Source organism: Hyperolius riggenbachi, chromosome 6 (genome assembly GCF_040937935.1).
Source record: "Hyperolius riggenbachi isolate aHypRig1 chromosome 6, aHypRig1.pri, whole genome shotgun sequence".
In the NCBI taxonomy this organism is placed as follows: Eukaryota; Metazoa; Chordata; class Amphibia; order Anura; family Hyperoliidae; genus Hyperolius; species Hyperolius riggenbachi.
This window is the reverse complement of record NC_090651.1, coordinates 152,579,825-152,596,405: the sequence shown is the minus strand read 5'-3', so window position 1 is coordinate 152,596,405 and position 16,581 is coordinate 152,579,825. Positions and strand designations below refer to the sequence as shown.

The 16,581-nt window shown below is 42.3% G+C and overlaps 1 protein-coding gene across 1 annotated transcript in view; it reads left to right on the top strand.

The window, feature by feature from the left end:
- Positions 1-16,581, top strand: part of LOC137521179 (chloride channel CLIC-like protein 1) — a 104,011-nt gene that overhangs the window by 70,028 nt on the left and 17,402 nt on the right. Inside the window, exons 8-10 of the mRNA XM_068240103.1 lie at positions 832-925; positions 5,681-5,778; positions 10,897-11,043. Coding sequence (XP_068096204.1) covers positions 832-925; positions 5,681-5,778; positions 10,897-11,043 — 339 coding nt within the window. The remainder of the gene's footprint in view (positions 1-831; positions 926-5,680; positions 5,779-10,896; positions 11,044-16,581) is intronic.

Genomic DNA, 16,581 nt, shown 5'->3' with positions numbered 1-16,581 from the left:
TAACGGTAGTGTAATTTTACATGCATCAAACGAAAGCGCAATAAATTTCCTGACGGGGTTTCCAGGGGGTCTATACGCAGCCGCAGTGCTTTGGCCAGGGATTGCTATACAGCCACAATATGGCTGTATGAAAATCCCTGGCATTTTTTAAGTTTAGAGTGTGGGATTTTTTTTTTTTTTAAATTATGTGGGGTCCCCCCTCCTGAAACTTTTTAACCCCTTGTCCCCCCATGCAGGCTGGGATAGCCAGAATGTGGAGCTCCGACCGATTGGGACTTCACACCCTGACTATACCAGCTGCAAAAAAGGTCCCCTAATGCCGATTTTTGTTCCGGGGTATATGTTGGGGGGGGGGGCCCCCAGGTTTATTTTGCCGTGGGGCCCCATTGTTGCTTAAACCGGCCCTAGGGGTGACCCAAACCACTAAGAATATATAGGGAGATAAAAGAGACCAAAAAGACATTAACAGTTAGCAGATGCGTTTCCCAAAGATCACCCTTGCTTCATAAGAGACAGAGGCAGAAATGCCTCTGATGAAACAAGAGTGAACTGTCAATATTGGCATTTTCAGCCATCTAGATCCTCGCCTCTATGCAGAGAGTGGCTCAGCTTATCATAAGGTGTGCTTCCTTCCTATGTTTTTACAGTTTCTAGAGATCTAGGAAGACTAGAACGACGTTTTTTGTTTTTTATTGTGAGTCCTATTGATGGAATGTCTGGTATATGTATGAGGGATTTTTTTGGAGCCTAGAAATTATGGTTCATGGTTAGGATATGTAGTCTGTCTCTGTGGGTTTTTGACGCAGCTTTTTATTTTTTTTTTATCATCAGGTTGCTTTTGCAGAACGACAGGCTGACATAGTAAAAATGGCAAATGTTGATGAAACCTGTGGCAAGAAGATGTCTTGGTCGGAAAACTTATTTGGTAAATCGGAATATCACACAAGAATTCAATGAGATTACATTTCTAGACAACCCATTTTAGTGTAACTGAATATTACTAACCCTAATTTAAAGAGACTTATTCAATTCACTTTTTTCACCTGAGTTTTCTCCTAGGTGATAATTTTAAACGTGTCAACAAAATGCCTTTTAAGCCACCAGAAATCACGACAATACAATGTTGATACTACTTTTTCACCTACTTTTTGGTACTTTTCTAGTTGAAAAGTGCTTGAAAGTTATTTTAAATCTAAGATGAAAAATTATCTCCTAGGAGAAAACGTAGGTGAAAAAGTAAATTGCACGAATTGCAAAAGTGAAACGAAAGATGTTATGCATGCAATTCTTCAAAAAGGCTACACCAACTTCGGGGGTGTATGACGTGTTACTCAGCCTCGGAGCCCACCTTTAACTTCCCTGGCGTTATGATTATTTCCAGATGTAGGGTCTAAATGCCGTGCAATTTTTTTTTTTTACAAGCTTTTAGACCCTAAAAATAATAAGAATAAAAAAACACCACAGAGATATCTGCAGTAGCTCCTGCATATAACTCACTCAGGCACGGGATTACCGATCTGAGCTGCAGATTTCCGTTCCGCTCCTGATTTGGGATTACCACAGAGGAGCTTAGGCCCGTTGAACTGCAGCCAAGTGTGCCGTGTTTATGTGACACTCTGTATCTTTGATACAGAGAAAGCTGCAGCACTCGACTGGGGTGGGGCTTAGCACCCGAAATGGTCGCATAAGGGGACTCTGAGTTACATTTCATTCACCTCAAAGTCTAAAACTTTTTTTTAAAAAAACGCATGCATATCATCTTAATGATCAGTTTAGACTTTATAGTCTGTTTAACCTTTTGAGGACCACAGACTTACACCTCCCCTAGTGACCAGGCCATTTTTTACAATTCAGCACTCTGCAACTTTAACAGTTCTCTGCATGGCCATACAACGTAGCACACAAATGAATCTTGCCTCCTTTTCTTGCCACCAACAGAGCTTTCTGTTGGTGGCATCTGATTTCTCCTGCAATGTTTTGTTTTTTTTTATTATTATTATTACTAATTTATTAAAGCAGTAGGATCAGCCATACTGTGCCAGGGAAAAAAAAACACATATATAAGTAGATAAATACTTGATCTACTTACATAACACATGTATTATACTGTCCACGTTTTGATTTCAGTGAATGTTATATAGTAAATTACGAGAATTCTGTTCCTGGTGGGGGCCATGTCTTTTTCCCACAGTTAAGGCTAACTTGTGATGTCATTTCTGCCCTTTACTTTTTTTCTTGTGTCCTCCAATCGCTGAGTCGCCTCAGCCTTGCTTGTAAACACAAGTGAGTAGGGGATCAGGTTTATAAGATAAGATAAGAAGATAAGAAGCTGGCAGGGAAATAAAGGTAAGAGGAGGAATAGATTATAGATAAAAAGAACCCCCAGCATGCAATTCTTTGGCACGACTACTAAAGGGCCAGTGTTTCCTTAAAGGGAAGGTTCAGGGAGGGTGGGTTAAAAATAAAAATCAAATTCCACTTACCTGGGGCTTCCTCCAGCCCGTGGCAGGCAGGAGGTGCCCTCGCCGCCGCTCCGCAGGCTCCCGGTGGTCTCCGGTGGCGCGCCCGACCTGGCCAGGCCGGCTGCCAGGTCGGGCTCTTCTGCGCTCCAAGGCCCGGAACTTCTGCGTCCCACGCCGGCGCTCTGACGTCATCGGACGTCCTCCGGGCTCTACTGCGCATGCGCAGAACTACTGCGCATGCGCAGTAGAGCACGGAGGACGTCCGATGATGTCAGAGCGCCGGCGTGGGACGCAGAAGTTCCGGGCCTTGGAGCGCAGAAGAGCCCGACCTGGCAGCCGGCCTGGCCAGGTCGGGCGCGCCACCGGAGACCACCGGGAGCCTGCGGAGCGGCGGCGAGGGCACCTCCTGCCTGCCACGGGCTGGAGGAAGCCCCAGGTAAGTGGAATTTGATTTTTATTTTTAATCCACCCTCCCTGAACCTTCCCTTTAAGTAAGTGATAACTCCAAATCATAACAGCAGAAAAAGTTTTGAAAGTTTTGAATGCAGGATTAGCATCTTTATCACTTAATACACTCAGACCAGTTACTGTTGAAATTTGATTTTTATGGTGACGATACCGCTTTAAAGGGAAGGTTCACGGTCCATTAAAAAAAAATCCACTTACCTGGGGCTTCCTCCAGCCCGTGGCAGGCAGGACGTGCCCTCGGGGCCGCTCCGCAGGCTCCTGGTCTACCTCCGGTGGCGCACCCGACCTGGCCAGGCCGGCTGCCAGGTCCGGGCTCTTCTGCGCTCCAAAATGCGCCGCACGCAGGCGCCAGGCTCCTGGTCTCCTCCGGTGGCGCACCAGGTCGGCTGCCAGGTTGGGCTCTTCTGCGCTCCAAAATGCGCCTCACGCAGGCGCGCTGACCTCATCGGACGTCCTCAGGGCTGTACTGCGCAGTTATTTGGTTGGCCCCAAAAGCAGACATCCTCTTCCTTATAGGCTCAACATTTCTGTGTTTTGGCAGTGATTAAATTCTCTAATAATTTCTGACTGGTGGCTGGTTTGTAACCGTTCTACTTCTTACAACTGATATAGGCAGCAACTAGTAGTCAGCTACAAAGGGCCATTTCACATGAGAGTTCTGAAGGACTCCTGAAGTGAGAGGGATATGGAAGCTGCCATATTTATTTCCTCTAAAATGGTACCAGTTGCTTTGGAGCCCTGTTGATCTATTTGGCTGCAGTAGTGTCTGAATAACACCAGAAACAATTATGCAGCTAATCTTGTCAGATCTGACAATAATGTCAGAAACTTCTGATCTGCTGCATGTTTGTTCAAGGTCTATGGCTAAAAGTATTAAAGTCAGAGGATCAGCAGGATAGCCAGGCAATTGGTATTGCTTAAAGGGGTTCTTCCGCGAATGAGGAAAAAAAATCAAAATGGTTTATGCATAATCTATTAAAAATCCTTCTAAAATAGTGTGAAAAGTTTTTTAAAAAAATGAATGGTTTCACCAATACAACATGTAATGTATACAGTGACGGCTGACGGGACTGTGAGGCTAATCCATTTGTTAGGGGTGGTTTTTTTGTTACTGACATTTCACAAGCTGCTCCCTACCTAGTTTTCATTGCTGTAATGCAGGGCTATGATGAAGTGCTGTGGAATGGCAGTTACAATGAACTGTAGCTCAGGCAGCTAACTTGCCGTGCAATGGATAGGAAGTCCTCTGCACAGACGCTGAAGTCTGGTTGCCGGGCAACCAGGCAAACACGTGATTTGCTCCGAAGAGCTGCCCGACCTCTGCCTACAGGGAGAGGCGGGGGGAGGGGGGTCAGCTCTGTGAGGAAGTACAAGCAGAAACTACAGAGCAGCACAGCCATTATTTTAACAGCTGTAAGTGCCATTCCACAGCACTTCATCATAGCCCTGCATTACAGCAATGAAAACTAGGTAGGGAGCAGCTTGTGAAATGACAGTAACAAAAAAAACACCCCTAACAAATGGATTAGCCTCACAGTCCCGTCAGCCGTCACTGTATACATTACATGTTGTATTGGTGAAACCATTCATTTTTTTGAAAAACTTTTCACACTATTTTAGAAGGATTTTTAATAAAACATGCATAAACCATTTAGATTTTTTTTCCTCATTCGCGGAAGAACCCCTTTAAAAGAAAATAAATATGGCAGCCTCCATATCCCTCTCGCTTCAGTTGTCCTTTAAAGCGGACCTTTCATGTGTCTGCCTCTTTAATTATAAAATGTGTCACTTTAACAAGTGAAAGTATCTGAATGTATCTGCATTCACGACCTGTCTCTGCCTGCACCAACTTCCATCAGTACCCAAACCTGCATGAATGAAAACCACTGTAGGCGGTTCTGATCCCTCAACACTAGTTTCTCTGCGGCAGAAGTACTTGATGTTATGGAGCCATAAATCCGCGCCTGTCACACGGTACTATTAACATACCAAAGTCACACCAGTAAATTGATTATTTAGGACCCTGGAGGTGTTCTTTAAACTAATCCTTTGCTGAAGAACCTTAGGATTTAATTACAGCATTAAGTCTTCTTGGGTAAGGGTTTGTTAACATGGCACGTCTTTACTTAGCAATATTTACTCACTCTTCCTTGCAAAACCACTACAAATCTGTCGGATTGCGAGGGCATCTCGTGTATACAGCCCTCTTCAGGTCACCCCACTGAAATTGTATTGGATTCAGGCCTGGGCTCTGTCTTGGCCATTCCAAAACTTTAATTTTCTTCTGGGGAAGCTACTCTTTTGTTGATTTGGATGTATGCTTGGGGCCATTGTTGTGTTGAAAGGTGAAATTATTTTTAATCTTCAGCTTTCTAACAGACCCTCAAAGTGTTTGGGCAATTGCAACTATGCGTCACCGTAAATATGTTGTTTTTCTTTGGTAATATGAAGTGTTGGTTTTGGGCCAAATATACTTTTGAAATTGTGGCCAGAAATTTTAACCTTAGTCTCATCAGACCATAACTCATCTTCTGACGAGCTTTTGGGAGACTTGATGTTGGAAATCACTGCTGAGCAGCACATGAGTGCAGACATCAGTGATATACAGTATATATAGTGTGCACTGTCTGATGTCCTTGCTGATCGCACTAGCATTGCATAAGTTTAGACAAGCCCTAAGCTGAAATAGCACATTTGCACATTATTTCTCTGTCTGGTGTATTAATCTTTGTTTTTTTTATCTGTTGTAGAATGGTGGAAAAGTTCATCATCTTTTCAGAATGATCGGTGTGAAGAGTATTATAAAGCATTGATGGTAAACCCGATACTTCTGGTTCCACCTACCAAAGTAAGCTTTGCTTTTCATTGATTTTTGTGCACTCTGAAACCAGTTATTAAAGGTAAATGTGGTTTAACCCTCCCGGCGGTTAAATTTTTCTGCCAAATAGGCAGAAATCCTTTTTTTTTTAATTTTTATTTTTTTGTTTCATGTAAAGCTACCAGAGTGGTAGCTACATGAAACACCACTAGAGGGCGCATGTGTCCCTCTAGTGCGATCGTCGCCGGCATCAATAGCAAACAGGGGAACGTGAATATAATGCGTTCCCCTGTTTGGCTTCTCCTGTCGCCATGGCGACGATCGGAATGACGTCATGGACGTCAGCCGACGTCCTGACGTCAGACGCCTCCGATCCAGCCCATAGCGCTGCCTGGAACTCATTGGTCCGGGCAGCGCAGGGCTCGAGCTTACCGCCAGGAAGGTTAAAACTGCCCGTATGCTAGTAGAAAGAATCATTTATGTTTTTCGAATATAAATGTGTGTTCTGGTGTAGAAATGTAGGCCTATTGCACTCCATCACAAGCTATTAGCTTTAAAAGTTTCAAACTGGCCAGTTCACCTCCTTGAATGAGTATGGAGATAAAAGGAGAAGCGGACCATTTTTATTACAGTTACAAGGATAATACTGTTAACACAAAAGGATGACTTTAAGGAAACCTGAGATAAAAAAAAGTTCAAGCTTTTACACTTACATGAGGCTTCCTCCAGCCTCCTGTAGGCCCTCCTGTAGACAATGGTCCCCCAGCTGTCCTCCCGGGCTACTCCATTGTCCCACAGTGGAATCCGTAATCTAGCCCAGTTGCTCTCCACTGCGCATTTGCTGTCCTGGCTGGGGTCAGTACCTATTCAGTAAGGAGTTCAAGGCAAGTGGCCTCTTGAGCGCGTCCTAGTGGCTGCAGCTCTTGAACGCTTTGACTCCAACAGGAGAAAAGCGCTATACAGCTGTTCGGATTACAACCTATCAGGGCAATGGTACACAAGCTAGAATCTCAGTAGAGAAAGCTGTGTCCAGCCCCCTCTGCCAAGTTTACTCTAGCAGGTGCACAAGCCTTAAAGTAGTAGGATTAGCCATACTATGCCAGGGGAAAAAACACATATATATAAGTAGATAAATACTTGATCGACTTACATAACACATGTATTGTACTGTCCATGTTTTGATTTCAGTGAATTTCATATAGTAAATTGAGAGAATTCTGTTCCTAGTGGGAACCATGTCTTTTGCCCACAGTTTAGGCTAAATCCTGATGTCATTTCTACCCTTTACTTTTTTTTCTTTTCTCCTCCAATCGCTGAGTCACCTCAGCCTTGCTTGTAAACACAAGTGAGCAGGGGATCGTGTTACAGATAAGCAGCTAGGCAGGGAAATAAATGGAATAGTAGGAATATATTATAGATTAAAAAAAACCCAGCATGCAACTGTTTGGCACTGACTACTAAAGGGCCAGTTCTCCTTAAAGTGAACCTCCGGACTAAAATCTACTCAGCAGGACTGAAAAGGGTTGGTGTTTCTTTAACAGTTTCACAGCATCAGAAACTTTGTTTTTCTTACCAAAGCATCATTTTTAGCTGCATTTTTAGCTAAGCTCCACCCATCAAAGAAAAATGCCCGGGCTTTTTTCCCTGATGCTGTGCAAAGCATGATGGGATTTCCTATGTTGTTATTCACGTTGCCTAGCAACTGGGAGGGGTAATCAGCCCACAGGACAGTTGGAACTGTGTCTCATGCTCCCTGTCTCCTCCTTTCAACCAAAAAGATGGCTGCCCTCAGAAAATCAAACATTTGCCTGTTCTTTTAAAACAGGGTGGGTAAGAGATTATATTACCTATCTTAATTAACATAACTAATGTAACTTAATGACAGTATGTTTGTTTAGGCTGAAGTTCTATTAGAAACCGCCAGGGGGCAGAGCAGCATTTTTTTTTTTGTTTTTTGTTTTTTTTAAATCGTAGCGAGTCTAGGGCTTGCTACATGATAGCCACTGTGCAGCGGCATCCCCCCGCCCGCTTCGATCGCCTCCGGCGATCTTTGATCAGGAAATCCCATTTAAAGAACGGAATTTCCTAAAGGGCTTCCTCCATCGCCATCGACGTTGTGACGTCAAAGGGAGTCCCGATCCACCCCTCCGCGCTGCCTGGCACTGATTGGCCAGGCAGCGCACGGGGTCTGGGAGGGGCGGTGCGACATGGCGATCGGCGAATAGCGGCGGCGATCGGAATGCACACGCAGCTAGCAAAGTGCGAATTGTGTGAAATTATGCGAATCGGCCCAGCAGGGCCTGAGAAATCCTCCTGTGCGGCATAGCCCGTGCTCAGCATGGGCTTACCGCCAGGGAGGTTAAGTATGTGATAACTCCAAATCATAACAGCAGAAAAAGTTTTGGAAGTTTTGAATGCAGTATTAGCATCTTTATCACTTAATACACTCAGACCAGTTGCTGTTGAAATTTGATTTTTATGGTGGCAATCCCGCTTTAAAGGACCACTATCGCAAAACATTTAAAAATACTTTTGTACAAGAAGTACATTTCTCCCAGATTAAAATGCACTATAAATTAGTTTCCTCCTATGCTGCTGTCGCTTAAAATAAGCAGTAAAATTATGACTGATCAAACAAGTTTTGGATTAGTCCATATCCTCATAGGGGATTCTCACCTACTGAAAGGCAGTTGTTGAGTCCAGCTGCCAGAATACTGTGCAAACAAGTAGGCAGGCTGGCTGACATCTCTGTATAAATCTACAAAGGAGAATCTGAGAATCCCCCGTGAGTAGATGGATTAGTCCAAAACCTGTCAGATTTTTATTGCCTACTGTAAGGCAGGGAACACACTTGTCTGTTTTCGTGTGCGTTTTCTGCACAGAAAAACTGAGAACTCATGTTAATCAATGGACTAGTTCACACTTAATATGTTGTTCGCACGCAGAAAAAAAACTGACATTCTGCATGATGACTCTGCACATTTTGTTAGTTTTCTCTATCAGTTACATCAGCTGCTGTGAAAAAAAAAACACTTGTGTTTTCCTGCATAAAAACATACTTGGTGTGCAGAAAAAGTACACAGAAAAACGCACGCAGAAAACTGAAAGACAAGTGTGTTCCCTGCCTGAGTGACAGCAACATAGGAGAATAGTAATGTAGAGTGCATTTTATTGTGGGAAAAGTGTACTTCTTTTAAATTTGTGTACACATGTATTTCAAATGTTACTATTTTTCGGGATAGTGGTCCTTTAAGGAGAATCACTGTGGGATGTATTTTTTTTAATCCACATGCGTAGAGAGCAGTAACATCGGTCTCCCAGAATGTTCTGTGTCAAAAGACTGCGTGACATCATAGCCTGTCTCACTGGAAGGGCGGGCTTACATACAAATATACAGCAATATACAGTATAGTTCTAAGAAGCTTTTTTGAAACCAGGATATATAATATAAAAATGGGTTCAAGGTCCCTCTTGATCAAATCACAGAGCTCGCCTAAACTGCTCCTTACTGCTGCTGCTACTTACTTTTCGTTTTTTTAACACCTTGGGTTCTCTTTAAAGGCCCTTTCACACTGAGCAAGTTGTGTTGCCAGACATTGCAGCACAATGTAGCCGAAAAGTTGCATCAAACATTTGCGTTCATACAATAAGGCATACAGTACAAGGAAAACGTCTCACTGCCACTGGAAATGCACATGTTAACCATTTAACACACAGCATGCAACGCAACTAACACATTGTAAAAGGGCCTTAAAGAGGAACTCCAGTGAAAATAATGTAATAAAAAAGTTTTTCATTTTTACAATAATTATGTACAAGTGATTTAGTCAGTGTTTTCCCATTGTAAAATCTTTCAAATCCCTGATTTACATTCTGACATTTATAACATGGTGACATTTTTACTGTTGGCAGGTGATGTAGCTGCTGCATGCTTTTTTTGGCAGATTCTGATTCTAAACAGCTGTTTCCCACAATGCAACAAGGTTCACAGACAGGAAACTGCCAGGAGTACGAGTACGAGTACCACGGTCCTCAGAGTTTCTTGTGGGAGGGGTTTCACTACAATATCAGTCATACAGCGCCCCCTGATGGTCTGTTTGTGAAAAGGAATAGATTTCTCATGTAAAAGGGGGTATCAGCTACTGATTGGGATAAAGTTCAATTCTTGGTCGGAGTTTCTCTTTAAAGAACAACTAAAGTGAGAATATTTATTTACTGCCATATGTATTTCTTTTTAAACAATACCAGTTGCCTGGCAGCCCTGCTGATCTATTTGGCTGCAGTAGTGTCTGAATAACACCAGAAACAAGCATGCAGCTAATCTTGTCAGATCTGACAATAATATCAGAAACACTTAATCTGCATATGCATGTTCAAGGTTATTAGCTAAAAGTATTAAAGGATAAGCAGAACAGCCAGGAAACTGATATTGCTTTAATTTCTAAAGATTTGATACGCGCACCCGCAGAAGACCCAGACTGAGCCTGTTACCGGGGCTGATCACGCCTAAATGGCAGACTGCTGGAGGACACCAAGGGACTCAGGCGAGCTTATGGGGCTGAAAGAAGCCCTCAGTAAATGTCAAATCTTAGTTAACATCTCTGTTTAACGTGTCTGCTTTCCTTTAAAAGAAAATAAATATGGCAGACTCCATATGCCTCTCATTACAACTTTAAGTTTTGAATACATGACGGATGCCATGTTTATTTTTTTTTAAACCATACAAATGGGCCTGACTGTCCTGCTGATACTTTTAGCCATAGCCCCTGAACAAGCATACAGATCAGATTTTTCTGACTGAAGTCTGGTTGGATTATGCCAGCTTCCATTTATCGCTTGCTTCAGGTGTGCTTTGAAACCATAACCATTTGTAATTTTACACATGAAGGATGCGTGTGATTGGTCTCTCGTAAACCAGCAGTAACAGTAGGCTGAATAGTGTAAACCTGTTCCCAGGAAGAGGATGTAATGTTACATTCGTGATGATGCACAAACTTTTTGATCATCTTGCAAAGTGTTTCTGTTTGTGTACTTAAAATATTCAGTGAATATATTTTTATAGATTAGAAACAGAGTTTAGGCATAAAATTGATCTACCTATATTATATTCTGATTGTTGTTTTTTTTTTAAATCTTTTATACCTGCAGGCTCTGGCTGTTACAGTAACAAACTTTATAACAGAACCCCTAAAGCATATTGGCAAAGGATTGGGAGAGTTTTTTCATGGTTTGTTAGCAGAGATTCCATTGTTCTATCAGTTACCAGTGATCATTATTATAGCAGCCATTTTTATGGTAAGTATAGTATTTATTTTGTTGCTCTTTATACAGAATAATCACTTCTATGAAATATCTAAATTTCAGAAAAACAAGAGATCTTGAAAGCAATATTTTATCCCAGCCATGGTAAACATCTATGTATTTTGCAGACATTATGTTTTTGCTATTTTTGAGCATAAAAATGACACTAAAGCATATACAATAAGTCCATGAAAAAAGGAGCTTCACACAAAACTATCTGGGCCCCTTTTTACGAGTACATATTATATGGACGCAGGGAGAGCCGAATGACTGCTCCTTCTGGTGCCACTAAACTTTCCGAAGACGTTAAATGGAATCTAAAGTTAACTTAAAAAATTATTTTAATTTACCTGGGGCTTCTTTCAGCCCACTGGAGTCTTCCTGTGCCCTGCAAGAAGACCCAGGTAAGTTAAAATCATTTTATATTTTTTCTTTAGCATTAAGCATCCCTTTAAAGAGACTCTGTAACAAAATGTTCAGCCTTATTTCTTCTATCCTACAAGTTCCTATACCTGTTCTAATGTGGTCTGGATTACTGCAGCCTTTTCTAGTTGCACTGTCTCTGTAATATATCTAATCTTCTTTTCTTTGTCAAGCTTTGTTAACCTAGGGAGGAATGGGCTGCCTCTGTTGTAATGAATACAAGTTATGCACACCCCCTCCAGGCTCTGTGTGCTTTATTACTCATAGACAGCGTCTCTGCTCTCAGTTTCACCTTGTCTGTGATGCAGTTTGTGAGGGGGGGGAGCTGTCTGTCGCATGCTGAGAAATTGTGAGAATCCCAGACTGGAGTGCAGATAATTCACTATGTAAAACTTGTAGTATACTGTAACATTATATGTGTGTGTATATATGTGTGTGTGTGTATATATATATATATATATATATATATATATATATATATATATATATATATATATATATATATATACATACATACATACATACATACATACATACATACATACATACATACATACATACATACATACATACAGGTAGTCCTTGGTTAACGAACGAGATAGGGACTGTCATCTCGTTCTTAACTTGAATCTGTCCTTAAGTCGGGACAGCGCCGGATTTTTGTGATTTACGAGTTATTAAGTAATTTAACATTGCTCTAAAGACGCCATGTGTGTGTGGGGAGGTGAGCAGCTACATACTGCACACCTCCCGTGCCCTGGCGTCACCCTCTGCCTCTGAAAACTACGTCCGTATCACTAAACAGATCCGCGTCCTCTGACCCAGATACTATACTGGCTGCGCATGCGCAGTATGCTGGGTCGCCTCCTGGCCTGCGTCAGAGGACGCCGATCTGTTAAGTGATATCGACGTGGCTTTCAGAGGCAGAGGGTGACGCCAGGGCACGGGAGGTGTGCGGTATGTAGCTGCTCACCTCCCCACACACACATGGCGTCTTTAGAGCAATGTTAAAGTACTTAATAACTGGTAAAACACAAAAATCCGGCGCTCGCGGTGACGTCATCGACGGGGCGGAGCTATCGGCGCGCCGTTCGTATCGGCGGGGCGTACGTAAAGCAGGCGTACGTAACCCGAGGACTACCTGTGTGTGTGTGTGTATGTATGTATGTATACATACACACATGCACACATACATACACACACACACACACATACATATAAACGTGTGTGTGTGTATATGTGTGTGTGTGTGTATATATATATATATATATATATATATATATATATATATATATATATATATATATATATATATATATATATATATATATGCGCACGCACACACACGCACACAGACACACGTTTATATGTATATACAGTGGAGTAAATAATTATTTGACCCCTCACTGATTTTGTAAGTTTGTCCAATGACAAAGAAATGAAAAGTCTCAGAACAGTATCATTTCAATGGTAGGTTTATTTTAACAGTGGCAGATAGCACATCAAAAGGAAAATCGAAAAAATAACCTTAAATAAAAGATAGCAACTGATTTGCATTTCATTGAGCGAAATAAGTTTTTGAACCCCTACCAACCATTAAGAGTTCTGGCTCCCACAGAGTGGTTAGACACTTCTACTCAATTAGTCACCCTCATTAAGGACACCTGTCTTAACTAGTCACCTGTATAAAAGACACCTGTCCACAGAATCAATCAATCAAGCAGACTCCAAACTCTCCAACATGGGAAAGACCAAAGAGCTGTCCAAGGATGTCAGAGACAAAATTGTAGACCTGCACAAGGCTGGAATGGGCTACAAAACCATTAGCAAGAAGCTGGGAGAGAAGGTGACAACTGTTGGTGCGATTGTTCGAAATGGAAGGAGCACAAAATGACCATCAATCAACCTCGCTCTGGGGCTCCACGCAAGATCTCACCTCGTGGGGTGTCAATGGTTCTGAGAAAGGTGAAAAAGCATCCTAGAACTACACGGGAGGAGTTAGTGAATGACCTCAAATTAGCAGGGACCACAGTCACCAAGAAAACCATTGGAAACACATTACACCGCAATGGATTAAAATCCTGCAGGGCTCGCAAGGTCCCCCTGCTCAAGAAGGCACATGTGCAGGCCCGTCTGAAGTTTGCCAATGAACACCTGAATGATTTTGTGAGTGACTGGGAGAAGGTGCTGTGGTCTGATGAGACCAAAATAGAGCTCTTTGGCATTTACTCAACTCGCTGTGTTTGGAGGAAGAAAAATGCTGCCTATGACCCCCAAAACACCGTCCCCACCATCAAGCATGGGGGTGGAAATATTTTGCTTTGGGAGTGTTTTTCTGCTAAGGGCACAGGACAACTTAATCGCTTTAACGGGAAAATGGACGGAGCCATGTATCGTGAAATCCTGAACGACAACCTCCTTCCCTCTGCCAGGAAACTGAAAATGGGTCGTGGATGGGTGTTCCAGCACGACAATAACCCAAAACATACAGCAAAGGCAACAAAGGAGTGGCTCAAGAAGAAGCACATTAAGGTCATGGAGTGGCCTAGTCAGTCTCCGGACCTTAATCCGATAGAAAACCTATGGAGGGAGCTCAAGCTCAGAGTTGCACAGAGACAGCCTCGAAACCGTAGGGATTTAGAGATGATCTGCAAAGAGGAGTGGACCAACATTCCTCCTAAAATGTGTGCAAACTTGGTCATCAATTACAAGAAACGTTTGACCTCTGTGCTTGCAAACAAGGGTTTTTCCACTAAGTATTAAGTCTTTTATTGTTTTAGGGTTTGAAAAACTTATTTCACTCAATGAAATGCAAATCAGTTGCTATCTTTTATTAAGGTTATTTTTTCGATTTTTCTTTTGATGTGCTATCTGCCACTGTTAAAATAAACCTACCATTGAAATGATACTGTTCTGAGACTTTTCATTTCTTTGTCATTGGACAAACTTACAAAATCAGTGAGGGGTCAAATAATTATTTCCTCCACTGTATGTATGTATGTATGTATGTATGTATGTATGTATGTATGTATGTATGTATGTATGCACGCACGCACATGTATGTATGCACGCACGCACGCACGCACGCACGCACGCACGCACGCACGCACGCACGCACGCACACACACACACACACACACACACACACACACACACACACACGTGTGTGTGTGTGTGTGTATATATATATATATATATATATATTAGAATGTACTCTAGCTTATGTGACTTATCTTTATAATACTGACCAGACACTTGGGGTCTTCTCAAAGGGTTTAATAAAAGGGGTTTATTTACATATGTACAAGTTGCAGCATATGAAATATATGATTACATAATTGCGGGATCAGAGTACAGTACTACTCGGAGCATTCTTATGCTAACCTCTCAACCCATGCACACCACATTCGCTAGCTGTGCCCCGAATCTATTATCATCTTAAGTCCATATCAGCGTTGCAAGAGATAGAGAGCTTCCCAAGAACTGTCTTTTATCTGAATACAACAGGTATAAAAACCCCTACTCCATGGTATGCAACAATAGCCCTCGCCCTTAGCAGTTTTGTTGGAAGGAGCTAGGTGGGGGCTGTAGTTAGTTCCAGTTGCGGCCAGCCCAGCCATTGGCCAAAAACAGACAAACCCACTTCTGTAAGCTAGGAGTCATCTGCTGGCAGTTTGTTGAGGGCTGTGCCTTGATCTCAGAAAACCCCCATCTACAGTTGAGGGAATTGACCAGTTGAGAATCAGCTTGGTGCATGTCACAGGAATGTCCATTCAAAGTCACTACCTGCATGCAAAGCCATTGTTCTCCATGTGCTACCCATTCATATGCAGATGTGGTGTGGCTTTGAGAGTCTTTAGCACTGCAAATCTCTCATAGCAACATAAATATCCAGACATGCTCTTCCATGAAGGCACACATAAAAATACACAGTTTATACTGATAACGTACAACATACACACACACACACCACACACACACGCACACACACACATCACTTCCTGGTTAGCAGCCATGTTTTTTGTTTGTAAGCACTGATTAAAACTGGCAATTAAAAGCCAGGATCGCGCCAGGGAGCAGCAGAAACGGCAAAGAGGGATCCAGGAGATCACAGTGACTCGATTGGTATGTTTTGTATTGTGCAAATCGGACAGTACAGATTATCTTTAAATACAATTCCGGAGATGTAATTCGGTGACTGGTGATCGCTGGATCCCCCAGTTATCCTTACGCACTCCGTGCAGTAGTGCTATGGCCAAGCCCAGCTTTGACACTGGGCGCCAAAATGAACCGATTCGCTTTTTTACCAGCTGCAGTCTAATTTCAATTTTCCTAGCACTTGCAATTGCAGACACTTGGCATGCTGCATTTTTATAAGATTGTGATTGGCATTTAATAATCTTTTTTCCTGACAAAAATTACAGCTGAAAAACACAATAGTTTTAAATGGAGAAAATTGCAACGCCTTTGTGATGCAGATCATGATTTTCACTGAAAAGAGTCATTGGAAGTTCTGGTAAAGAATGATTAGAGGTTGCTATACAAGCAACAAGATGTATACTTACTACAGAGTCATTGCTTTTTGGGAGCCTTTTTATCTTATCCCTCCCACTAAATGACTTTCTGTTGAAGTCAATTTTCCACAGTGGCATTATGCGGGCAACCCAGTACCCTGTTTATTCGGCTCTAAAACATTGAGTGAAGCTCTTCTTTCCAAGGTCCAAAATTGTGTGTTAACCTCTATACTTACAGTATATAGTTTGTTACATCTCCTTTCATCTTTGAGGTATTATCAAATTAGTTTAATTGTCTTTCTTAAAATGAATCCGAGGTGAACTTTAACACATTGTATAATTGTGTTCCTTTCCTATTGTTTATAGGGCATTCCTCAAGAAAAATACTTTTTTGTTTTAATACTCTAGATCCCTATAAACTAAAAAAGCCACGCCCACAGGTTTTTAGAGAGCATGGCAGTAGCAAGGGCTCATGGGAGCTCAGTCTGAGCAGGAGGAGGGGGAGGTGCTACTAGCCATTGATTTCAGAGGCAGAGGAGGGAGGAGGAGAGTGGATTAGACTGATGGCTCAAGATACAGATAAGCCTGCCTCTGT